This window comes from Cupressus sempervirens, chromosome 5 (assembly GCF_028749045.1).
Source record: "Cupressus sempervirens isolate cs-2001-9-10 chromosome 5, ASM2874904v1, whole genome shotgun sequence".
Taxonomy (NCBI): Eukaryota; Viridiplantae; Streptophyta; class Pinopsida; order Cupressales; family Cupressaceae; genus Cupressus; species Cupressus sempervirens.
This window is the reverse complement of record NC_143122.1, coordinates 126691383-126717638: the sequence shown is the minus strand read 5'-3', so window position 1 is coordinate 126717638 and position 26256 is coordinate 126691383. Positions and strand designations below refer to the sequence as shown.

General features: G+C 36.8%; 1 protein-coding gene across 1 annotated transcript in view; it reads left to right on the top strand.

Moving 5' to 3' along the window:
• LOC149554833 (uncharacterized) overlaps positions 1-26256 on the top strand; it is an 87530-nt gene that overhangs the window by 10687 nt on the left and 50587 nt on the right. Inside the window, exons 3-9 of the mRNA XM_089828841.1 lie at positions 22726-23007; positions 23124-23402; positions 23968-24096; positions 24208-24408; positions 24707-24849; positions 25328-25637; positions 25775-25917. Coding sequence (XP_089684967.1) covers positions 22726-23007; positions 23124-23402; positions 23968-24096; positions 24208-24408; positions 24707-24849; positions 25328-25637; positions 25775-25917 — 1487 coding nt within the window. The remainder of the gene's footprint in view (positions 1-22725; positions 23008-23123; positions 23403-23967; positions 24097-24207; positions 24409-24706; positions 24850-25327; positions 25638-25774; positions 25918-26256) is intronic.

The following is a 26256-nucleotide window of genomic DNA, read 5'->3' as shown; positions in this document are numbered from 1 at the left end:
AAAAGATAACCTAAGATCACCCAATAAGAAGAAGAAATGTTGTGTATATCATTTTTTTGGTATACCCTAATGTTCAATACATTTAATGTAGAAGAATACATTTAAGGTTACATCAAACTCTACTTCTTAAGGGCCCAGTTTATTACTGTTTACATGAGAGAGAACTAAAACACAGGGTTACAATGGGATGTATCCCTCTCTCAAGCCTTGCATTTTTGTGCCATAGCAGGACATAGGGATAGTGGAGGAAGTCCCATAGCTCTCCCTTGCCCTTGATATTTATAGGGTCATATCCTCAAAATGCCTCATTAGGAGCTCTTATGTTCTAGGGATGTCTAGCTGTCCTTAAGGCAACAATTTTGTTTTCTGATGTCATTTGACTATCCTAGGAGTGTTAAGATGTCTCGAAGATGGCCAAGATTGTTTATGAATCATGATATCCTTTGACCATTTGAGGGATATAGGCTTTCCCATTTTGTTGACTTAATGAAGCAGATATCGAAGAGAAGGCAGAGGACATGGAGAGGCCACAAAGCTTTACACAACCCTATCAAACCATAAGTACTCCCTATGAAGCATTAATGTAATCTTTATAATTTTTGGTAGTTGTATATTTTGTATTTATAACTTTACTTCCATGTTTATTGTTGAAGACCTTAGGTGTTTTTGTTGTGATGAAAGTAGTGAAACTTGAGTTCTTATTGCTGGTATACAATGAACATTGAAAATTGAATCTTGTGTTGGATGCATTATGTGAGTCTATACACTTGAATCTTAGTGTCATGTACAACAAAATCAATCACAAGCTTAATGTCATGTACAAAAAAATCAATCATTCCATTCTATCTACATATTAGGCTAGCTAATTACCAAATATAAATTATTCTACCAAATATTTACTTGAACATTGAGATATCAAATCAATTACTCCATAATATTGTTCAAATTATAACACCACATCTCTAATTGTGTAACATGTCATTCTTCGTTGATATTGTTTCTCCCCATAGCATGAAAAGAATCCAAACTTTATGGATGGATGGATGGATGGACGAACAATCGGACGGATAGCTGGCTGGTTGGATGGATGGAGGGATGGACAGATGAAATGGATGGATGGATGGCCGGAGGGAGAGAGCGAGGGAGGGATGGATGAACGGGTGGACGATTGGATGGATGGACGAACATAATGGATGGATAGATAGGTGGGTGGGTGGGTGGGTTGATCAATGTATAGATGGATGACTGGGTGGGTCAATTGATAGATAGATTGATAGATATAGTTTTGTGAATTCAAGACAACTGGTTCAAGATTCATTGTAAAACATGTCATTCCTCATTGATATGCTTTGTCTTCACAACACAAGAAAACTCGAAATAATTTTATTTATTTATTAATGGCATTTGATATCAAGATTGCTTGCTTATCCATCTCTTTGAGATCTTCATTCATGGAAGCACATTGTAGACACTCCTCTTATGATTTGTGTAGCTATAATTGTTGCATATTTGGCTTCAATCATACCCATTGTTGTCATTTCTTGGTTTTCAAGCACACCTAATATTATTGCCCCTCCTATGCCACATGCCATTTTCCCCATGAATATCCAATCTTATGATAATGTAGATATCAATACTTCATGTCATGAATCTTCTTACATATCTTTCATGTGTTATATTTTCTTACATATCTTTCATGTGTCATTGCCCACTATGCATTGACTGCACTATCTTGGATTTTCTCCTCTGTCTCGTGATACATTCTACACCTGTTGGATGTCATCTTCAACTTCTTGTCAGTCTTTTTAGTCTTGCATGTATGTGCACACAATATTCTAGCACATATACATTTGAAATCTCATATTCAACAACACCTTCATGAAATTTGACTCCTTCCCCCCCCACCCAGCCTGTCAAATCTGCTCTTTTTTAGTACCATAGAAGCTATTTGATACTTTATTCTAAACTATATCCTTTAGGTTTTCTTCTTAATCAATCCGCACAACATCTTTCGAATTAGCTACTATGTCTATTTGTCCAAAAAATCCACATAATCCTTCATCTTCATTATCTTGTCAACAGATACTCGATTCCTCCTGGCACTAATACAAAGCAATTCTCTGTTTTAATAGGTTAAACCCACAATCTCATTGTAGTCTTTTAACCATCTATGCTTCTGCCATGACTCTAATCTTAACTGTTTGTGATTTATTGCTATCCATGTCAAGCCACAATGCTTCATTTCATCTCCCTCTCAAGTTGCTCTAAACATCAGATCATCGGATTGCAAAACAATCCAGTGTACTGTGACTAACTCCACCTCCAAGTAAGACATTTCTTTGTTGTACTTCACTATATCAATATTATACTTGGCATTTTAAACTTAACCACTTCTATATCAAGTCTGCATACTTTATGCCAACACAATCACCACTTGAAATCTTTAATAGATGACCAACAAACTTAGAAATCATTCCAGACACTAGCTAGAATGGTGTTCTTATAGATCCATTTTTAGTAATGTTAGTTTCCACCAACCTACAAACCCTTTGTGTAGGTCCATTTCTTAATTTGTGCTTAAAATAACATTTTGCAACAACTTATGTGACTTGTCCATCTCTATGAAAGGTAATCTACAGTCTTGGACTCATTACTCAACTCTAGATAAGGAATGGTTTGCCACATTTTTGAAAATATGTTTCAACTACTAAGTCAGAGCTATCACTCTTTTGTGTTCCTAGCAGTCCAGGAAAACATTTTGCAAAGGGTCCTTCCTTCACCACTAATACTACTATACAAAAAATATTGATATCTCAGTCCTCCGATGACTCCCCTTTGGCATGACTTCAAGGGTCACTTCCAATTCTTTTCCCCATTCATGATCTATTTAGATTTCCTCACTCCTCAAAACATCCACTTGATTCCTACATGAAAATTTATCTTACTAACTGCATGATGTTGATTGGCTCGCCAATATCCTCTAGAAGAATATGCGTTACCACAGCTAACGTCTTTCCTTGCTGCACTCTTGGTTTTAAATGATATCTGTTTGATATGTCCACTATACTTGTAGCAGCCAAGATATCCTCCTTAATCAGTCACATATTGTAAGGCATCCTATTTTGAATGGTTTCTAGAGCCATCTGTTTGATTATATCGCCATTGCTTCTCATCACAATTACCCCTTGCCTCTAGAACAAGTGCATGTCTTCTTCATCTGATATCTGTAGTGTCATCACACATCAATTAGTCCATTTTGTTCAATCGCTCCCTTTGCAAGCTGGCTCACACTTGGTGGTTCAATCCACATATTCCTCCATAGGATGCTTTTTTCTAAACATCCTGGATCTCTCTAGTTTGCTTCTTCAAGTGATCAATTTAGGATGCTATGTTCCTCGTCATCTCCAATAAAATTTTCCTAGTCTTTTCTATTTGATTTCTTGTATTTTCTCCAAACTAGGAACTATCGTTATGCCTTTAACAATTAAATCCTTTAGTTTGCATCTTGTCAATATAAGGAAACTTGGCAACAAAGAATATAACCGTTTCCACATAACCCATGATAGATCTGAAATAAACACAGAATTAAAATCCACATGCAAGAGAATAGACAACATACCCACAAAATTGTGACACAAGATATACTCTGGGAAATCCTCATTGAGGGAAAAAACCCAGCCTCCAAAAGCATCCATCATCATGTATTATTCAGCAAAATAACCATTGCAATACAACCATGGAAGCCTTCATGGCCATAGCCACAACTGAGCAAACTATGTGAACAAGCATGAATCCACACATCCCATGCCATGCTTTCAACCTTCACAAATGTTCCCTTGGCTAACTTGTCAAGCCTTGTCCCGCTCGACTCTTGCCTTTTGTCTTCTCCTTGTCACTCTCTCTCTCTCTCTACAAGTACCCTTGTGGCTGCTTATATAGTAGCAAGTCCCACAAAACCACCAAGTGGTATTACATAAACCATGTGCTAAAACCATGTGCTACCTAACCCACTGACCCCACATTTAATATTAGGCATTTAATTCTTTTCTCCAATATTAAATAATTACATGAAATATTATCACAATGTTACAATACAACTCATCAAGAATATTTCATGGGAATCTTTACATGTTGCACGTCCATCTAGGTACAACATTACATAATAAAATAAAATAATAAAATAACAATATTATGCAATGTGTGCAACACCCATTATCTCAACAATCTCCCACTTGTTGTATACATTGCATAGGGTCAATCTATAGCCACACAAAATGAACAAGGGAACAATCCCTCCCAGCACATCCACCATCATGGATCAAAATACACCAAGTGCTCCATCCTGGTACCCGCAACAAAATCAAAGTATCCAGCATCTCGAACATGAATGATCTCACCTCCTACTATGCCACTCCCACTGGACATACATAGAAGCCATCCAAAGAGAAAGCCACCCAACTTGTCGCATTAGAAGATCATAAAATCCTGTACCAACTGAAAATTCCGAGCACCAATAACCTGATCCAAAGGTAATCACATGTATCCGTAGTTGTCAAAATATCCATAGCTGAAATAGCACCCACAGCAAGTGCCAAACCCATCCAACTATCCATACCTCAAAGGTATAACAAGTGAATCTCATATCACCGACATATCCAATCTGCAACCTGCAATCACAAGCCTCAAGAGCAATATCTGCCACATATATACCAAGAACCTCCCACTACAAAAGATAATGTCAAATCTATAACCAATCCACTCAACACATCTCAAAGAAGTGAATCCATGTAATATCAAGGACATCCACAATACATCAACTGATAACCTGCAAGAACAACTCACATAACAAGTCTCCAATGCTCTCCCAAGTTCTCCACAACCAATAGAGGAAAGAGATAAAAGAATAACCATGTCATCTCTCACATGATATACATGAGCACAAACCAGTGATCACAATCTCTAACCAATTTCAAATCCAATGTAGGCAAAACTAAACATCCAGGAAGATAACCAAGATCAGAGAAACCATGCAAATCATAACCTATATCATGTCCTTCTACACACACCTCTAGATGTAAACTGTGCAAGTATGATCTCCTCCATAAAACCCCAACAAGAAGCCTCAACAACACCCAAACCATACCATATAACTCATCATGGATGTAAGCCTCTCACAAGAAGATCAAACTCAATAAACCATTCCTAAATCAAGGAATATGCCCAATATAAAACCATCTCCCAAACTCAACCAGCATAACAACATATGCACATGGAGATAACCAATGCTAAACCATCTCTCAAATGAACCCTCTAGAACTAACTCATGTACCATAGATTAAAATCCATATCCATGAAAGACAAGCATAAATATAATGCAACTGAGAGAAACAATGGGCTATACCTCTCAAGTAGCAAACTGCCGAGTAGACCAAGAGTGGGGAATGAGAATGCTCATCAAGATACCCAAGTCTCCAACCAAGACTCATCTAAGAACAATCTCCTCTCAAGTCCATATCAGGTGACTGCCCCTCGGACTTCCTGCTGAAACCATCAACCATCCCAACAAATACTTCTCTAATCTAAGAGAAATCAGCGTCACCACCGTCTCTAAGTATCCATGAGCACCTGTAACCAATCAATCCATGCCAACTCCAAATGCAACATAGAAATATCATGAAGTATCCAGCTTATGATCAATGTACTCAATACCAAGAGACTAAACCAAGATCAATGTCAAAGTTTCAACCATAGCCTCAGGAACATAAACATGACAACATGATTTTACCATCTCAACTAAAGAGATAACATGCTCCACACACCATAAAGAAAAACCATCTCCACATACCAGGAAGAACCATCTCCATATACCATGAAGATAACCAAGAACTCCATGAGTCCTCAAGATCTAACCATCTTCATACACTATGAAGATAACAAGTGCACCATGCAAATGTCAAAGACGCTTCTGCAACAACAGGATCTAAGACAAACCTCCAACATCTGCAAACACTCAATAAATATATCAATGCCAAAAACTCCCACTCAACTGTGGTACCAAGTCACCTATGGCATCATAAAATCCATCCTCTCCAAACCAAGAAGATATAAACCAAACCAGGAACTAATCCTGTACTGTCACCCCATCACTGTCACAAGCTCCCACTAAACCGTGTATCCAAGCTATCCATGACATAATGATGAAAAATCCATCTTCTAACCATGAGAATCAACCAAGGCATCAAACCATCAAAGAACTCAAAGTGCACATCATGAGCTCCTCAAAAGAAACTAAATAACTATGATCCTCAACCAAGAAGATATACCACCATAACTGAATCAGAAATTCAAGCTAATGAACATCAAGGATGTACTTGTATAACCAATCATGTCATGCCAAAATCCATGACACCATGATCACATCCATGAACTGAGCATCTGTCTCTCAAAGTGTCCAACAATTTCACATGCCCAAATCTTTTAACATCCCATCATAACAGCAAATCCAAAACTCTTAGATCTGCAATAAATCATTCATATATCTTGCCCTTTCTTTTATCCTCTCATGCATTCCTATGGATTCAATATAGGGTTACAATAATAAAACCATAGCTCTGATACCACTTGTAAGGAAACTTGGCAACAAAGAATATAACCGTTTCCACATAACCCATGATAGATCTGAAATAAACACAGAATTAAAATCCACATGCAAGAGAATAAACAACATACCCACAAAATTGTGACACAAGGTATACCCTGGGAAACCCTCATTGAGGGAAAAAACTCAGCCTCCAAAAGCATCCATCATCATATATTATTCAGCAAAATAACCATTGCAATACAACCATGGAAGCCTTCATGGCCATAGCCACAACCGAGCAAACTATGTGAACAAGCATGAATCCACACATCCCATGCCATGCTTTCAACCTTCACAAATGCTCTCTTGGCTAACCTGTCAAGCCTTGTCCTGCTCGACTCTTGCCTTTTGTCTTCTCCTTGTCACTCTCTCTCTCTCTCTCTCTACAACAACTACCCTTGTGGCTGCTTATATAGTAGCAAGTCCCACAAAACCACCAAGTGGTATTACATAAACCATGTGCTAAAACCATGTGCTACCTAACCCACTGACCCCACATTTAATATTAGGCATTTAATTCTTTTTCCCAATATTAATTAATTAGATGAAATATTATCACAATGTTACAATACAACTCATCAAGAATATTCCATGGGAATCTTTACATGTTGCACGTCCATCTAGGTACAACATTACATAATAAAATAACAATATTATGCAATGTGTGCAACACCCATTATCTTAACAATCAACATGGCCCACAAAGTCTCTTCTCAGTTCAGATCACTCTTAACAAGCATTTCAAACTTATAAATTGCCACAAATAAAATGCTTCTAATTTCTTACCTTCTTAAAAGCCACTTCTACAAGGATTGAGCCTAGTTCTCAATCTTTTGACCTAATGCAGCTCTATCCAACTCATAATTGGGCGAATGTGCACCCAGGGATGTCTTCTACCCCACATTACACTTTTGGAAGACATCCTCAGTCTCTTTTGAGAATCACCTTTCTTATGGATCTCCTTGGGGTGACATAAACACAAAAGATCATCATGGCACACAAAAGAGATTTGTAATTCACGCTTATGATAGATCACTTATAGTGCAAGACACACAACAGATATGTAACCACCACTCTTACTTATCACTTGCAACGTGACACATACGAAACCTCTATGACCTACTCTTTGATGGATTGCCTTGAGTTCGACATGTTGATGCAAGATTTGTGACTACTTCAACATGCAGGATGAAACACCAAATAATCAAATCCTTTCTTGAATAAGGGATCTTAGATGCCAAACAATGCATATAATTGTGTGATCAACTAAGACAACCTCAATGTTCCTTCTTATTGCAGACTTAACTCAGTTTTAATGATGTGATATGCTAGGTATCAATTTTCCAAATGTGAATGATTTAGTAATGATGGCTTTTGAGTTACTTTTAATCAAAGAAAGTGCAAAATAGATAAAGGGTTTAGGAATTCTTATCGAACTCTAACAATGTAAGAGATCATTGATGCTGAGGTGACACCTTAACTAGTCATTGCAACCCGTGATGAAAGTATTGTCATTGATGTCAAAAGGCTTCACGAGAATTTGATAAACTACAAGTGAGAACATTATCAATGTCAAAGGTATACGAAGATAAAAGTATTATTAAAGAAGAACAATGAAATGATAACAAGATGAGAATATGAAATGGCAATAATGATGAAGCATGAGAAGCTTTATTTGTTAATTAAAACGAGAAGTTACAGTAATAAGAATAACAAATAAGTTATTAACATATAGCAATTAGTTTATAAGTCTGACAAAGGAAACCAATTAATTTTTCAGTCACCATCTCTGTGATATACATGCAGAGACACTACAGTGATTATGATCTTGAAGGCAATCTTTCATTATATTAAGAGCATATGTGAGAGGTGTTTAAGCTACAGCCAGAAGACCATATCATTGACAAAGAACAACACATTTGTATAGTAAATTGCAAGGTACGAGCTCTTTATCAGAACATGTAAGAAGCCATGCAAATGGCGAATGGTGATTAATAAAAGTGATCAGCAGCTATGATAAGAGAAGGATCATCCAATACAAGCAAGTCAGGCTTCAAACCATGAATGATGAATTCAAATGAAAAATATACTCCAAGTGGCAATACATGAAAACAAAGTTCATAAGGAATTTGTGCAATGGATATAGCAAGTTCATGGGGTTTAAAACTAAGAAAGCATATGAGTTAAAAGATGAGAAAATACACATGGATGCATCAGCAATTATGCATTTCATCTATGAAACTCCAACCTGAATCATTATAAATGAATTTTAAATTGAACAAATGGTGGAGAAAATATACGCAACAAGTTATCTTCAATCCAGACGTGATGATGTCTATTTCTAGAAATGCGACAAAAGCTTCAATGCAACAAGGGCTCGTATCGAGATCATATTCAATGCAAAGATTGAACAAAAGGATTTGAATGGAGTTTATATCCACAGCAATGAACAGTTCCTCATCAGATATGAAGTGCACAAGTTAGGGAATAATATTATTTAAGAGAACCCGATAAGGTTGGAAGACATATATATCAATCTACAGTTATAAAGTTCAATGCGAATATGATTATGAAAAGAAAAATATAGTTTTCCAGACATTGAAGGATGGAAAAGCAGCGATGGAATGAGTCAAACTAAGTTATATACTCAGAGTGACTACCTTTAATAAACCAAGCGACAATATGGCAACGTTCTACAGAGTCATACTGGACAGAGTATCTTCATGGCAGCAAACACATCCAGTCGGGATGATATGTTTTCAAAGACTCATCATATTAAAATGAGCGATTAAAACAAATGAATGATTCAGGTTGTCCAAGTCAGAGATCTAACACCATGCACCCATATGTGATGAGAGCCATCGGGGTTTATGAAAATACATAAAATAAGAATCAGCATATGAGTTGAAATACAGAGGAATACAACAGTGATAGCATGCCATGAAGTTTGCAAGAGAATGATGGCGGTAGTGATAATAATTTCTTATACATCTGATGGGTATCGCTATGTGATGATGAAGAAAATAAAATAAAATAAAATAATTAAGTCTCTCAAAACCATTATTTGAACGCATTAGAAGAAAAGACTGCAATTACAATAAAAGAAGAGAATATAATTTAAAAAGGTGTGATTACTGTTGGCCATTTTTGCCCCCCATTTAGCTCGTCACTAATATCTGATTAGAGAAATCTTCAATGGGCTGTTTTCTTTGTAGTGGGTCATCACACTAAGTTGGTAGCTAACATTTCATGTTAGCTTGGTCCCGTCTTTGACCAAATTGACTCAGTTTGTTGTTTTGACCGAGTTAGCTCAATTTATTCTTGGTTGGGTTGACCCATGCAGACGAGATCAACAACTCTCGTGTTTTCGCAAGCTATCTGCCCATCTGCTTGAAAGCTTGAGATGCTGCCACGGGTCGCCATTCCGACGCTTCCTCATGCTGTAGTGCTTCCTCAAAGCTCCAAAACTCGGAATTGTGCCATGCGGCAGAGGGTCCCATCTTCGGCGTTTAAGTTAACCCAATATGCACATGCGCAGATCAACAACAGAGATTCAATGAAAGATTAAAAGATTGCTGTTAGATCTATCAAACAACAAAGCACATCAATGACCCGTGTGTTTTTGTGAGATTGTCTTCTTCTCTCACAAAAGTGCGAGATGCTGCCAAGTGTTGCCATTCCGATGTTTCTTCATACTGTGAAGTCTTCGAAGCCCAGGATTGCATGACGACCATTGGATCTGGTTCATCTTGTAGTCTCCTTGCTGCATCTCGGCCGTCCGTTGGAAATAAAGCTCATCTTGATCAACAATAGCATTTTAATCTCTTGTTAGAGGAGATTCTCTCGCATCTCGACTATCCATCTCGAGGGGAAGATCTTGATCGACGGTGGTGACTTAATCTGTCATTGGGGGAGATTCCCGTGGTATCTTGACCATCCTTCTCAAGGGGAAGATCTTCATCGATGGCCAACATTCAATTTCGGGAAAACTAGATTCCCCTTGTGGTCAACCTTGCATTTTGCGGGCGGATCAACTTCTTGTGGCCATAACACGCTAACAGGGCCTGTTCTTTAATGCCGAACAACTTCTTGGGCCTTGTTTGCATGATGCCAATGCACTCCATGCCTCTTTAATGCATGAAATGATCAGATACCCATGGCTGGATGCATCCTTCTTGGCTCTTCTTGTCACTTCTATGGAGAGTTGCACTCCAGGATCCAATTTTTTTTTGATTCTCAGTTATTGCTCTCCTCTGAAACTCAACTCCACCTGGTTGGGGTTTGAACTCAATGTAAACATCAGAGTTATGCTTGAACTCTATAAAGGCAAGTTGTAAATATTTCTCAGGGGTTCTCTTCTGTTTTTATTTTGTAGCAGCGTTATGCTCTGCAATTTTTGCCTTCCATTAATAAAAAATTCCTCTTCCTTACCTTCTCTTGCCATTCTGTTGTCTAGTGCATGTATGTGCCTTGTGGTGAATGTTTCTTTTGTGCTTTTTTTGATTCATATTTTGTGTTAAATCTGCTAGCAGTTGCTAGATAGTAAAATATCTTCCCTTTAGCACTTTAATCAGTTCCAAACCTACATGTGGTTCCTTGGGAAATAGACTAGAGTCAAGTTTAGTGTATTTTGGGTTTTCATTGATGTTTTGTGCAGCTATATGCAGAGTTGTAAACATAGTTCAAGAGTTGTAAACATAGTTCAATCTCGGTGCATCACCCCACTTTCCCTTTTAGCATTTTAATTTTGATCTCCTTCTCCCTTTTCCTCTCAAGTGGTAGTGTAGGTACACCCTAATTATAAGGAAGTTGACCTTCTTTGGAGATTTAGCCTCAAAGTGCAAGTTCCAGACTTAGAGGTTGTTTCCATGTTACACAAGGTCGCTTGAGGGTCATAGCTCAAGCAAGGGTGCAAACTTTTGTGTCAATAGTTTTTGGCATGCCCAATGGGACACAGAATCAACTTCATAAGTTCGCTGGTCAGCTGGTTGAAATCTATGCATTGAGAAATTTGGTGTTTTTTCTTAGTGCCATCAGCCTTTGGAGGCATTCAATCAAACAACATGGTGACTCTAGTGCAAATCTACTAGTTTCAAGATGAAAGAGTACTGGTATGTAAGGATCATCTTTGATCTTTTGTGATTTTCAAAATTTTCTATGAAATTGCAGCTTTTATGAAGCTCTAACCATGGATCTATTTCATAGAAATAGATACTATCCTCCCCATATCACAAAAATTTTATTCCTCAACCCTCATATTGCCAATTTCAATCTCAGCCTCAAGTTGGTTATAGCCAATCTGTTTAGAATTATTACTACCCTCCCACCTCTCCTCCATTAGACTTAAGACCTCCAAATGACGAAATCAAGACCATTGAAGCTATGATGACTAAGATGGGAGAGGAATTGTTGGGCCTCCAACTGAAAACAATTGAAAGGGGTAGGAGAATGGACTCATGGTTTCATGAGCAAAATGAGCAATTGCTGGCTTGTGATAAGCAGCTTGATGAGGTTGCAAGGTGGCAAGAAATAGAGAGACAACAGGAGGAGATGGCATACCAGGCCTATCTCCAACAACAAGAGGAAGAGAGGGAGAAACAAAGACATATTGAGGAGAGACTTGCTATGCAAGTTGCTGCAAGGAGAAAATCAATTGTTATAGTAGACAGTCTTCCATGATATGGAGGATGGAAAGAGAGCCTCAAGGATAGCTCTGTCCTTGAGGAAGAACATGTTGATGTGCATCAGGTTGCCTCTCAACCTATGCATTTTATTGTAGCAGAGCAAGAGGATTTTGATGAGGAGATCTTTTGGGATAAGCTGGAGATGTTTTGCTTATCAATGGATATCAAGCAATCTACCTCTTCATTAGATGATCATGAGTTGCAACAACAACAAGTGGAGAGCCACACCATACCAATAGCTCCCAAGGAAGTGGTTCGTGAGCAACATGAAGAAGATGTGGAGATTATTTCTTCACAAAAGGAGATGGAGCCACTTCCAAACTAGCAAGATACTACCATTGTAGAGCACATCAGTGTGGTCCAGGATGATTTCTTAGACCAAGTGCCATCAAGAGGATGCCCAATCAGGCATCTAGCTCTGCAGCAATGCAAGTTGCCCCCGGTCATGCTCATTCTAGAGCATGAGGGTGAAGATAACAAGAAACAAGCATGTCTTGCTCAAGAAGACAATGTCCCAGTGCTAAAGAGGTTCATTTTTCTTAGCATTTGGAAGGTGTTTTAAAGTACAACAGTATGCTTGTCATACTTGCTGATTCATTTGGCTGCCGATGTGCACGAGCACATCTATTTTCTCTTGGATATAGCAATTTTTGTAGTTTTTAGGGTGTAGAGGCTGATTTTTGTAAAGTTGCAGGTGGGATGTGTCATTCTCTTTGGTGACTCTATGCCCAATGGATTGTTTAAGGCCACTGATCTATGCTTAGTAGGCAAGCATCCCCTCCGAATCACCTAGAATGTTGGCCATTTTTGCCCTCCATTTAGCCTATCATTGATATCCGATCAAAGAAACCTTCAATGGGCTGTTTTCTTTGCAGTGGGTCATTGCACTAAGTTGGTGACTAACATTTCATGTTAGCTTGGTCCTTTCTTTGACCGAGTTGACTCGATTTGTTCTTTTACTGAGCCGCAGTTTGTTCTTTTGACCGAGTTAGCTCGGTTTATTTTTGGTTGGGTTGACCCATGCAGATGAGATCAATAACTCTCTTGTTTTCGCAAGCTATTTGCCCATCTTCCCTAAAGCACATGCACAGATTGACGACAGAGATTCTACGAAAGATTAAAAGATCGCCATCCAATCTATCAAACAACGAAGCACATCAATGACCTACGTGTTTTTGTGAGATGGTGTGGGATGCTACCAAGTGTCGCCATTCTGGCGTTTCTTCATGTTGTGGAGTCTCTACGAGGCTCCGATGCTTGGGATTGCATGATGGTCATTGGATTTGGCTCATCTTAGAGTCTCCTCGCTGCATCTCGGCCGTCCGCTGGAAATAAAGCTCATTATAATTGATGACTACGTTTTAATCTCTCATTAAGGGATATTCTCTCGCATCTCGGCCATCCATCTCGAGAGAAGATCTTGATTGACGACAGCGACTTAATTTATCATTGGAAGAGATTCTTGCGGCATCTTTGTCATCCTTCTCAAGGGGAAGATCTTCATCGATGACCAACATTCAATTTCAGGAAAATTCAGTTTCCCCTCGTGGTCAACCTTGCATTTTGCGGGCTCATCAACTTCTTGCAGCCATGACACGTTAATAGGGCATGTTCTTCAATGCCGAGCAACTTCTTGTGCCTTGTTTGAACAACGCCAATGCCCTCCATGCCTCTTTAATGCATGAAATGATCAAATTTTTGGTGATTTGATCTCCTGTGGCTGGATGCATTGTTCTTGGCTCTTCTTGTCACTTCCATAGACAATTTCACTCCACAATCATATTTCTTCCTGATTCTCAGTTATCGCTCTCCTCTACAACTCAACTCCACTTGGTTGGGGTTTGAGCGGAGTTATGCCTGAATTCTATAAAGGCAAGTTGTAAAATTTCTTAGGGGTTCTCTTTTATTTGTATTTTGTAGCAGTGTTATGCTTTGCAATTTTTGCCTTCCATTAATAAAACATCCTTCTTCCTTACCTTCTCTTGCCATTCTACTGTGTAGTGCATGTATGTGCCTTGTGGTGAATGTTTCTTTTCTGCTTTTCTTGATTCATATGTTGTGTTAAGTTTGCTAGCAGCTACTGGATAGTAAAATATCTTCCCTTTTAGTACTTCAATCAGCTCCAAACCTAAATGTGGTTCCTTGGGAAATAGAATAGAATCAAGTTTAGTGTATTTTGGGTTTTCATTGATGTTTTGTGCAGTTATAGGTAGAGTTGTAACCATAGTTCAATCTCGGTGCATCACCCCCCTTTCCCTTTCAACATTTTAATTTTTGTTCTCCTTCTCTCTTTTACTCTCAAGTGGTAGTGTAGGTGCACCTTGATTGTAAGGAAGTCGGCTTTCTCCAAAGATTTAGCCTCAGAGCACAAGTCCCACACTTAGAGGTTGTTTCCATGTTACACAAGGTCGCTTGAGGGTCATACCTCAAGCAAGGGTGCAGACTTTTGTCTCAACAATTACTTAATAAAGAAAGTATAATTTAACTTTTGAAAAGTAATATGACTCTTCAATTGAAAAGTTACATTTTTTAGAATAAAGAGGGTATAAATATAGAAATAATTGTGAAAAGAAAAAGAGAGCAAGTAGTGGATTATGAAGAAGTAAGAGTAAGAAAGAAATAGAAGAAATCTAAAACGGATATAGTAAGGAGTGAGTGCAGCATGTGAAAATAGAAGGATAGAGATATGAATAAAAAGGTTCGAAAGTTTTAAAAGAGTATTATAAAGAAATATATTCTTATGTTCTAAATTTGACATCTATATATATATGTTTGTAGAGAAGAAAATGAGAAAAATATAAGAGAGGTGTAAAGTGAAAAAGAAGTATTAAAAAGATATATCTTGGCTAAGTCAATGATATGTGCGTCGAGTAAAAAGTAAAATATATATTTAATTGAAAACATGATATAGAATGAAGAATTATAAATAAGGGAAGGCATTCGGATTTGAAGTGAAAAATAAGGTCCATCATCAGTTGAGTAAGCAACATCACAAAAGTGGAAAAGAAGTTTGTGCGCAATGGGTTGGTGCTCACAAAGACAACTATGGGGGTTGGTGCTTCTAGTAGGTTGGAGCTTGCGAACTATGGAAGTTGGAGATGCTAGTGAGTCAGTGCTTATAAACATAGAGGTTGTAGCCTCTAGTAAACAGCTTACAATACATTGTAAAAGAACACAGTTTATATAAAAGCTTTTATTGTTGTGGTTTTCTCCCGCATTTGGTTTCTTCGTAAATCTTGTGTTATTGTGTTCATGTGCATGATTGTTCATTTCAACATTTGAAGTTAATTGTTTGGATAAAAGTTTTAAATTGGCAAATTTGTTATTATACTGATTCACCCCCCCTCTCAGTGTAATTGTGTGCTTTTCAACCTAAAATCAACTGCTCAAAGGAGGTTCTTGCTTCTAAGGATGTGGGGAGGATTTTCATATTGGGAACATTGTCTCAGATACCCAATTATGGTGCAACCCAAATGAACATTTCCTATTGAAGTTAGATACTTGCAATTATCCCCATACTAACCTTACATTGATACTTGCAATCAATAGATATAAGAAGGTATGGATACTAGAATCATCATAATTCATCAATTAATGATCTCTTCTATTCAACTACTTCTACTCCTATTCAACATAAAATGAAATCCTAATTAAGTGGTACAAGAAATCCACCATGAAAACCAACAATTAATATTGAACACTTCTAGCAAGTATTGTTGCAACAATCTCTCCAAGTATCTCTTTACAAATGATAAGGCTTTTCCTTTTATAGTAGCTTCAACTATAATGAATTACCAAGATTGATTTAAGATCAAGGGACACGATTATGCCAACACAACCCTTGGATAACTACTAGTACAATCATTAAATGTTAACCAATTATATAAAAGCACCATCTTATCGGCCAATACGTAAGTTATATTGCTTTTGTGGACCAGTGGAAAAATTGGCTAGGTAAAATCATTGGGTGGACTCTACATGTATACTTGGCATGATTTGATTGGTTGACCTTGGATATATGGAACTAGAATTATTAACTTGGTTGAAGATGAATAGGCGCCACCTTTGCATGCTTATCTTGTACACTTCATTAATATTCCTTGATACTGAACATTTTCCAGCCTTAGATTGATGGTGATGACTCATTCCCAAATTTCTTTATCTTCAAGTAGTCTTCTCTATCCTTTGAAGTTTTTCACCTTGAGACCTCTCATTGACATGACTTTGGCCCATGCCTGTACTCAAAATCTTGATGTCTTGACCTTAGTCTTGCACTTATTGAAGTGATGTAGATACTTCATGTTGTTGGGCCTTTTAACTAAACTTGGACTTCTGAAGGAAATTTGAGTTGTGATGCTCTTGCCCACTTATTAACTTGTTCATCTTCTTAACACAACTTGCACTTTGAATTTCATTTTGATGTCTTGAACATGATTTTGGATTTGCACCTTGACTCCCTTATTTGCATTTCCAACTTTAAATTCTCTTGCTAGTTCGATGAATGGTTTTCAAGTTGTTTATGCGTGGGATTGAAATCATCCTTGCATATAATGATAATTTCACCTTGAACATCCCTCGATGCATTTGTTTGATCATTCTCATGTTGTCCTCAATGTCGTACACATGTTTTTACATGTATTCTTGAAGTCTCAAGCCTTTATACCTTGTAATTTTGCTTCCATCTTTTTCTTGAGTTCATCATGTATCCTTAAAGTTATAATAACTTTTCCTTGCCCTCAGGTCGCTTCTTTTCGTAATCGTTAGCAAGATAAAAGAAATAATTGTATTAGACTTGCAAATTGGTGAATGTGAACTACACATGTTTTTACATGTATTGTTGAAGTATCAAACCTTTGTACCTTGAAATTTCGCTTCCATCTTTTTCTTAAGTTCCTTCATCATATATCCTTAAAGTTATATTAACTTCCCCTTGTCCTCGAGTTGTTTCTTTTGATAATCAACTTGCAAGATAAAATAAATAATTACATTAAACTTATAAAATGATGAATGTGAATTAAAAAAAAATTATTTATAACAAAATACCCCTTGATAAAAATTGCACTAGAAAAGAACAATTTAATTTGTTCACATCCTCAATACTACAGTCTACCTATAATGTATTGCTATAAAGTTGACCCCCTTAAAAAATGAAATAATCCCAATCCAAATAAAACTCTCTTCTCTAAATGGAAATGTTGACTTTTATTTAGTATTAGCACTTTTAATATAATGATATTGATTTAATTTATTTTGCTTCCCCTGCCACTTTTCAAAACCCCCTCCAAACATTACACTAATTTGACCCCCATTGGTTTAATTACTTCAAAAAGCCCTATAACCGTCGGTGGAATTACCTTGTGGTTGGGCTCAAACTCCTTATAGATGGCGAAAATTAGAGCCCTCTTGAGATTGTGCCCAAGACAAATGTAGATCTCGCCCTCTCCTTGTGTGTGAACTTATGTATTGGGGAAAAAATTGTCCATACATATGTGGAAATGACTTATTTGGAGGGTCCCTAAAGTTATCTGGACCCTCAAATGGTGAAAATTAGGCTCCTAACTCATAGTACTAACATATGGGTACTTAAATTCCACTAAAATGACACCTTAGGACCACTTTTTAGCCCTCTAAAGTCACTAAGAAGTTACTTGATGGGGACTTCTCATAACAACTCTTACAAGTGGGATTAACCTAGGGACTCCATTGGGTTTAGTTTTAGGTTAAGTGACTTCTTGCCAAACTTTATTTGACATGTTTACACATGGATGTTACAAGTGTCATTTTCTTTTTGGGGGTTTTGTTACTTTCCTTTGGCTTCCCCTACCCTTTAGTATCCATAGTGGTTGTGATGGGGACCTTTTTTTTTGGCTTCAATGACAACATCATCCAATTTTATATGGTTGGGGAAGTTCTCTTTCTTTGGAACATTAATGCTAGGATTCAAACAACAAAAAATCCCCTTCACATGAGGGCAGTTGAATCTTTATGTATTGAGGTCTTGGATCTAGTCCACACGGGGCATTACAAGTCTTCCAAGAATGTAGATGGTCCATTGACCAATTATGGAAAACATCTTTAACATTTGAGTGAGTCCTTTTATTCAGTGGTTCTTAATGGGTTATCTTGCTTACTAGAATCACAATTATTCATGTGCAAACCTCATGGTGGTGGTGCTACTGTGGTGGATTATGCTTTTTCCTGACAGTCCTTCATCCCTTTCATTAGTCACTTGTCCATTTCCCCCTCCTTCCTGATTGACCATGCTTTTCTTTGTCTCTCCATGCCTTTCACCCTCCTATCCCCCTGTCCCCTTCTTTTCCCCCCCTTGGTGCCCTCGGTCCCCATCCCCACATCACTCTTTTCTTTGATGATGGTTATCCCAACATGTTTTCCCATCATCTCAGGAAGCTTCCCATCTTCCCCTGCCCACTATCCCCTCTTCTCCACTTTGGGATGTATCACCACCATGTTATGTTCTTTGTACACTTCTATTTGGGAGGCTACCTTATCTTCCTTCCCTCATGCCTCCATCCCTCAGCTCCCCCCTCCTAGGCCTAAGAATACACTAACTATATACAAATGATACGATGAGAACTATAAGCCTCTCGTGGGGACCTAGATTCATCCTTCATGTCCCATCACCCTTCTTACACTTCCCTTCAACATTCTCACTTCTAGCTCCTACGATTTAAGAAGCGCCTCCTTTCCTCCGTCCACCATTTTCCTAAGCTCTTCTGGTGTATCCTCTTCTCCCACCATGCTACCCTCCTCTTGCTCTTGATCAAATTTTATAGATTTCCCATACCTCTAAGCTTTACGAATCCTTGACCAGCTTCTTTTTTAAGTTAAACCTTCCTTTCATTGTCACATGCATATAGTTTACACTATATAGTGCAACAATATGCAAAATCACACTTAAGATGTGCAAAATGACAACTTTGACATATAGCTCAACAATCAATTAGACATTTTCTAATTGATTGTTGAGCTATATGCCAAAGTTGTCATTTTGCACATCTCCATATGCATCCAACTTGCATTCTTGGCCACCCAAAGCAAAAGCTTCATTTTGCCCATATGTAATCCACCATCTTGAACCTTATTTTGGCCATTTTTCCCCCAAAAAAAAGTTGTCCTAAACATTTTCAGCCTTCGAAAGTGTTCAATAAGTATCTAATCTATACTTTGAATGCTCATCCCTCATGGATCCATCATTGTAACTCAAATCTTAAAAGTTCCATGGATCCAATCTCATTAGAAGATGTTTTCATCTTCATGTTGACGCACCCTTCAAGATATGTCAGAATTTCTTCAAAGAATAGACGTACCCCGTCAAGAAGACGTGCTTTGAATCCAAGGAAGTAATAATTCATTTGGTCTCTACATTCCAAATGTATGGCCTAGAACCTGAGTTTGTGTGGGAGTGCGCCAAAGCACTTTAAAAAAAGAAGAGAGGAATCATTTGAAGATGTTGACGGGAAAGTTGTTTCAGGTTTACATCCATACATCATTGAGAAGGTTTTTCAAAGTGTCAGAAACTCCAAAATGGACGAATTTGACAAAGAAGAATTCATAACTATGGAATGAGGAAAAGCGTGATTACATCGACTTTTCAAATAATAAATAACAATTCATCAAAGAGAGTGTAATAGCGTGGAATATAGGGACTTCAAATCCGGTGATCATCCACATTTGTATGACACTTTACAAGATTGATTCAGTAGTTCCAACTTTTTCATCATCTTTATAGTTGTAGAAGATGAATTGCATGTAATTTGATTGCTTATCCTCATGACATGTAATCAAATAATCTTCTCACCTAGATTTACTGGGTCAAAGTGGTTGTGTTGCTCTCACTTTCTCCTTTCTCTCACTCCTTTTTCCTATATAAAGGAGTGCTTCTCATTGTAAAAATCAGTTTTTAGTGTGTGCAAGAAAGCTTAGCCAAACTTGTGCAAGCATAACTTTGATTGAGTAGCACCAATTTGGAAGAAAGGTGGTGAATAAAAGGAAGCAATTGTATTCGAAGCTTTGACTAGAAGCAATTGTGATAATACAAGTTGGAAGCTTCGACTATAATTTGTGTTTATTGTCTTTGATTCATGTTTTATTGTATGTTTAAATAATAGAGCATAGTGAGTTATGAAACAATCAGAGCCAAAGCTTTGACTAGGAGCGATTGTGGTGATACATAAACTAGAAGCTTTGACTGTAGCTTGTATTACCATCTCAAATTCATGAAAATTAGTTAAAATTTCCCTACTTGTGGAAGTCTTTGTGCTCCAATGCTAGAGGTTTTTCTTATAGAATAGATTAAAACTAAAAATAAGTTATAGAATAGAAATCATCTACTTCTGGAAGTCTTTGCGCCCCAATGAACCCTTTCTAGTTTTTCAAACTTTATTACGCATGGATGCCCCATGTGCCTCTCCTCTTTGGTAAATACATTGATGAGCTTGAGAGGTATCTTCAAGACCACTTTCTACTCAGGGATAGTTGTCTTCTTCATTAGGTTATGATCCCCATTCTGCCTTTCGCAGATTATGTCATTCTTTTAGCTTCCTCCTCGAGGGATTACAACAATAGGTGGAAAGTCTTGCATAATATCGGACTTGCTATTGATGGACAGCCCAAGGATTGGGTGAACCATGTTAAATTCTAACCCTAAGCCATTTTATACCCCTAAATTCTAAACCTAAGCTATTGCTGCTTATAAAATCAGGACAAGAAGCTACAATATCATCTTACATTATGAAATCCCTAACCCTAACTCGGGACCCCATCTTGGGGGCACTGCCCCAAATCCCCATAGAAATAATCTAGGGGGAAACCACACCGAATAAAGCTCCGAGTCTAATTAGGCTCCACATCACAATAGGATTTGGCATCCTTTTCTCTCCTAATGCCAAAATTTGCAGTGTTTCTCAATTCAAATGAGCAAGGTTGTGTATATTTCAAAGCATTCATCCTAGGATCAAATCATCTTATTCATTACCTCTAGTTGGTCGGGTTTAGGCTAGTCCCAACCTCATTTCAACCATAAAGTTTGAACTAGTGAGCATATTGATTCAATTCCTTGGTATACTCTTTTGGTAAGAGAAACATATCCTACCCCAGTCTTGTATACCATCAAAATTCATGAGACAATTCAAGGAAAATATACGCAAACAAGAACAAATTGGGTAAGGGGAAAAAATGGCGATGACACAATTATTATAGAACACATACCCTATAAGTAAATTGATCATATAAAGCTCAAATAATTCAGTCGATCACTGAAAAACTATATATATTGTAGAAGGTTTTGTGAAAAGGAAGTGGAAACTAATTTTTAGTAGTATATGTGAAAGGAAAAGGAGAAGATCTATTTAAAAGTTGTCATAAATAAAATATAAGAAAATAAAGAAGATGAAACACTTGAGAATGTTGACATTACAAAGTTGAAACCTAAGGAGCTATGTGAATATTCTGAAAAGATAAAGATAAAGGAAACGAGGGATTGGTTGAAGGCCAAGAAGAAGAAAGCTAGGATAATGGAGGCCACTAGAGATATCCTTGGAGATTTAGTTCTAGATGTTTCATATAATCTAAATTCAAGTATAATTAATCATATGGATACATTTATTAAAGAAATCACAACCAAAACTAGAGATATTTATAGTAAAGATGGAAAATATGCAATACAAAAGGAGATAGAGTCAATAATTGAACAATTTAATCCAGTATCAAGTTCAATGTTGGAATACTACTCAGGTAAATGTGACCAATCTAAAGATATAAAGAAAATAAAAGGATGACTAAATTCTTGGAACTACAACCCTATTTAGCACCTAGACTAGAGAAATATAATAAAGTGTTAACAATATAGAAAGATTACTCAGTCTAGCAGATATGAGTATATTAGATTCAATGGAAGAACATGTGGAAGATTCACATGAAATGTTAATCAGACAAAAACCAAGTTGATGGTCTTCAATGCTCTTGAGATCTCTCACCTTCATTTCTTGTTCAGAGGTTTGGAGGTGGAGATCTCGTCCTCTTACACATTTAAGGGTCAAGTTTCCTGGGCCTCACTTTACCATGAGACACATCCTTCAGCCATAGATCTCATTCTGATCTAAATCTTCTTTCCGTGCTTGTTTTTTATGATGTGTACATGGTTGTAATAGCTAATATTTTTAAAATTATAATAAGCGGCACTTGCAAAACTAGAGACACTTTAGTTAATTATTATAGAATAACAGTTGTTGCGAATTAAATATTTAGGATAAATCAATTTCTTGACAAAAATTCATGCAAAATAAAGTTTAGTTTATCCTTTGATTATTTTGTTTTTAAGTTTCTTACAGTTTTTTCAGGGACTTGTTTGTTGATAAGCTGGCTTCATGTTTTGTGTGACAGAACAAAGAACAGGCTGAAAACAAGAATGGTGAGAAAATATGTACATTATGTAATGTAGGGAAACTTACCTTTCGTCTGCCACCTATTTATTGCTCATTATGTCCATCCCGTATCAAGCCCAAAGCATCATATCACTTTGTGGCAGGTGTTGATGCAAGGCATTGCATCTGCACTGTTTGCTATCATAAGATTCGAAGTGATGTGGTCAAGATAGATGGGAATGCATTTGCCAAGTCGAAGCTTCTGAAGAAAAAGAACGAAGAAATTGCAAAGGAAGAAGTGGTGAGCAATTAGTACTTTAGATTCTAGGATATTGTTAATGTTATAATTCTACAATATTGTTAATGTTATAACTTGTTGCAAATTCTTTCTGAACCTTGCCACATTTTACTTTGTAGTGGGTGCAATGTGACAATTGTAAGGAGTGGCAACATTGTATATGTGCACTATTCAATGGCAAGAAGATTGAAGAGGGCATTCCAGAGTACACATGTCCAAGCTGTTATATAGAGCAGATAGAAAGGGGTGTCTGGAAACCATTACCACAGAATATGATTCTGCAGGCAAAGGATTTACCAACAACGTGTCTGAGTGACCACATTGAGCAAAGGCTTTGTAGACAGTTAAGGCGGGAAAGAGAAGAAAGAGCAAAAGCCTTGGGCAAGAGCTTTGAGGAGGTAACAATTTACTTGCTTATTATTTTGATGTGTTGGTACATAATTTTCAGCTAAGGTGACAGATTGCAAAATCCATAGGCAAGACTTATAAGGGAGTTAATGCTTGCTAACCATCTTGATTGTTGTATGTTTGTTAGAACAGTATTTTATAAATTATTTTATTTTGGAAGATTTTTATGGAATTTGGTGATATAATATTCATCGTCATTGTGCATACTTTGACTTTTGCACCTTCCAACTAAAATCCAACTAATGATACCACTTGTTGGATTAATTTAGGGAGTTACATGAATCATATTGAGTTTCTTGTCTTGTACTATTATGATTATACAGTTAAAAGTATGTTTCATGTTAGAAATATGAGCTTCTCTCTTATCAAATTTTTATTCACAAATAACAGTTTTAAGAGGTGTAAAGAATTAGTTGCTTACACAGGTATTATTAATTTTTTTAATCTGAATTGAAAGATACAAAATGAATCTTTGATACTTTTATCAATCGTTAAACAAGTTTTTGTTTTGTAATTACAAGCTGAGTATGCATTTTGTTTGTTAATCTTTGTCAGGTACCAGGCACAGAACAACTTACTGTGAGAGTAGTATCATCAGTTGATAAAGTGTTAGAAGTAAAGAAACAATTCTCACAATTTGTACAAATTAAAGACTTCCCATCAACATTTCCATATAAATCAAAGGTTAAAAGCATGATATGTTTACCATTGTTGTTTTATTTTTCGTGACAAACAATTCTTAGCAATGATAAGATAAAATGTTTCTAAGTGTTATTCCATGGCATGTGGTTGCAGGTTCTCCTCTTATTTCAGAAAATTGAAGGTGTAGATATTTGCCTCTTCTGCATGTTTGTTCAGGAATATGGATCAGAATGTTGCTATCCAAATCAACGACGCATCTATCTCTCATACTTGGATTCTGTGAAGTACTTCAGGCCTGATGTGAAAACTGTGACCGGAGAAGCACTGCGTACTTTTGTATTCCATGAAATTCTGGTATGTCTGTGTCAAGATGGGAAAAAAATAGATTAGCTAGCTCATAATTTTAGCCCATTTTGTGTGAAAGAAGATAATAGACAGGGACCACCCTGCTGAGATCAAGTGTCTAACACTTTCTTGTGATTGTTTATAGATATTTTTACATTTGTGGTTTCTTGGGATCTATTATCTATGATTTCTCATGCAAAGAAAACTGGAGGTTAAGAGTGCTCTCAATCTATTGAGATAGTTGTGGATACAATTGTTGTGTAGCTTTCTGAAGTGAGGATTTCTAAATGATTTGAATGTTTAACAGATTGCATATTTGGATTACTCAAAGAGACGGGGATTTGCTAGTTGTTATATATGGTCCTCTCCTCCATTGGAAGGGGATGATTACATTCTCAATTGTCATCCGGAAACTCAGAAGACACCACAAAACACCAAGCTCCGCGAGTGGTAACAATTCTTCTTTCTTTCTGATAACAATACATGCCAAAATCCACATATTGGAAGCCTTATTAAAAATAATAGTAGCTGTTCTGCTCAATTACTATGGTCATAAATATTTTTTCAGAAATCTTCAAAAAACATGCAAGATAATTGACACTGCTTGATTGAAGATGAATTGCAAGCACTGCCATGTGGATTTAATTTTCAGTGCTAATATAAGACTAGTAATAATTTTGTATGATGCAAAACTGATATTATGATGATAAATATATTCAGTGGATTTAATTTTCAGTGCTCAACGACTATGATGATAAATATTTTTTCAGAAATCTTCAAAAAACATGCAAGATACTTGACACTGCTTGATTGAATATGAATTGCAACCACTGCAATGTGGATTTAATTTTCAGTGCTACTATAAGACAATAATTTTGTATGATGCAAAACTGATACTAAAATAATGTAGTGGATATGTATGGGTTAGGTATCTTAAAATGCTGCATAAGGCCAGAAAGGAAAGAATTGTGGTGCAAGTAACGAATATGCATGATTACTTTTTTGTGTCTCCTAGAGAACAAAAGGCTAAAGTAACTGCAGCTCGCCTTCCATACTTTGATGGGGACTACTTTTCTGATGAAGCATGGAATGTGATAACATCCAAACTTGAACAAGAGGAAGAACGCCGACAGAAACATCAGAATATAAACAAGTCTACCACAAAGAGGTCTTCAAGAGCTGCTGCCCAAGCAGAATATAAAAATGATACGTCAAATGATAGTTTTCTAATGAAGAAGGTAAAATCTCTTGGCTTGGTTTTTATTTCTAGTTTTGGCGTAATGGTTGTTTCATCAGAAATATACTCTTCCAGTTTAATATTAGAAAACTATGATAAAAATATTCCCTGCTTACCTTTGCGTCTTTTTTTTTCCAGCTTGGAGATAGCATCTGTCATTCAAAGAAAAAAAACTTCCTTATGATTCACTTGCAGCATGCATGCACACATTGTTGTTTATTTATTGTTTGTGGCAAGCGGTGGGTGTGCAAGGAGTGCCACAATTTCCAGCTTTGCGACAAGTAAGCATTTTGTTCTGATATTAGAAGACCACCATTCATGTTGTTTCTGAAATATATTCATATTCTTAATCCAAGTAAAAAATGAAATGATGTGATGTTAGTTTATCAAAATATATCAGTTTGATGGAAAGATATCTTGTCTCTCCTTTACATGTTCTTGCACTATCTCCTTTTAGTTGACCACACAACAAAACAAGACAAATATATACATCTACATCTACAGGCAGAACCTATTACTGATATAATGATGCTTTTTTCTGATTCTCTGGGAGTCAAATACCTAAACATAGAATTAATGTGTTTACTGCATTTTTAGGGGATGGAATGGGATAGAATATT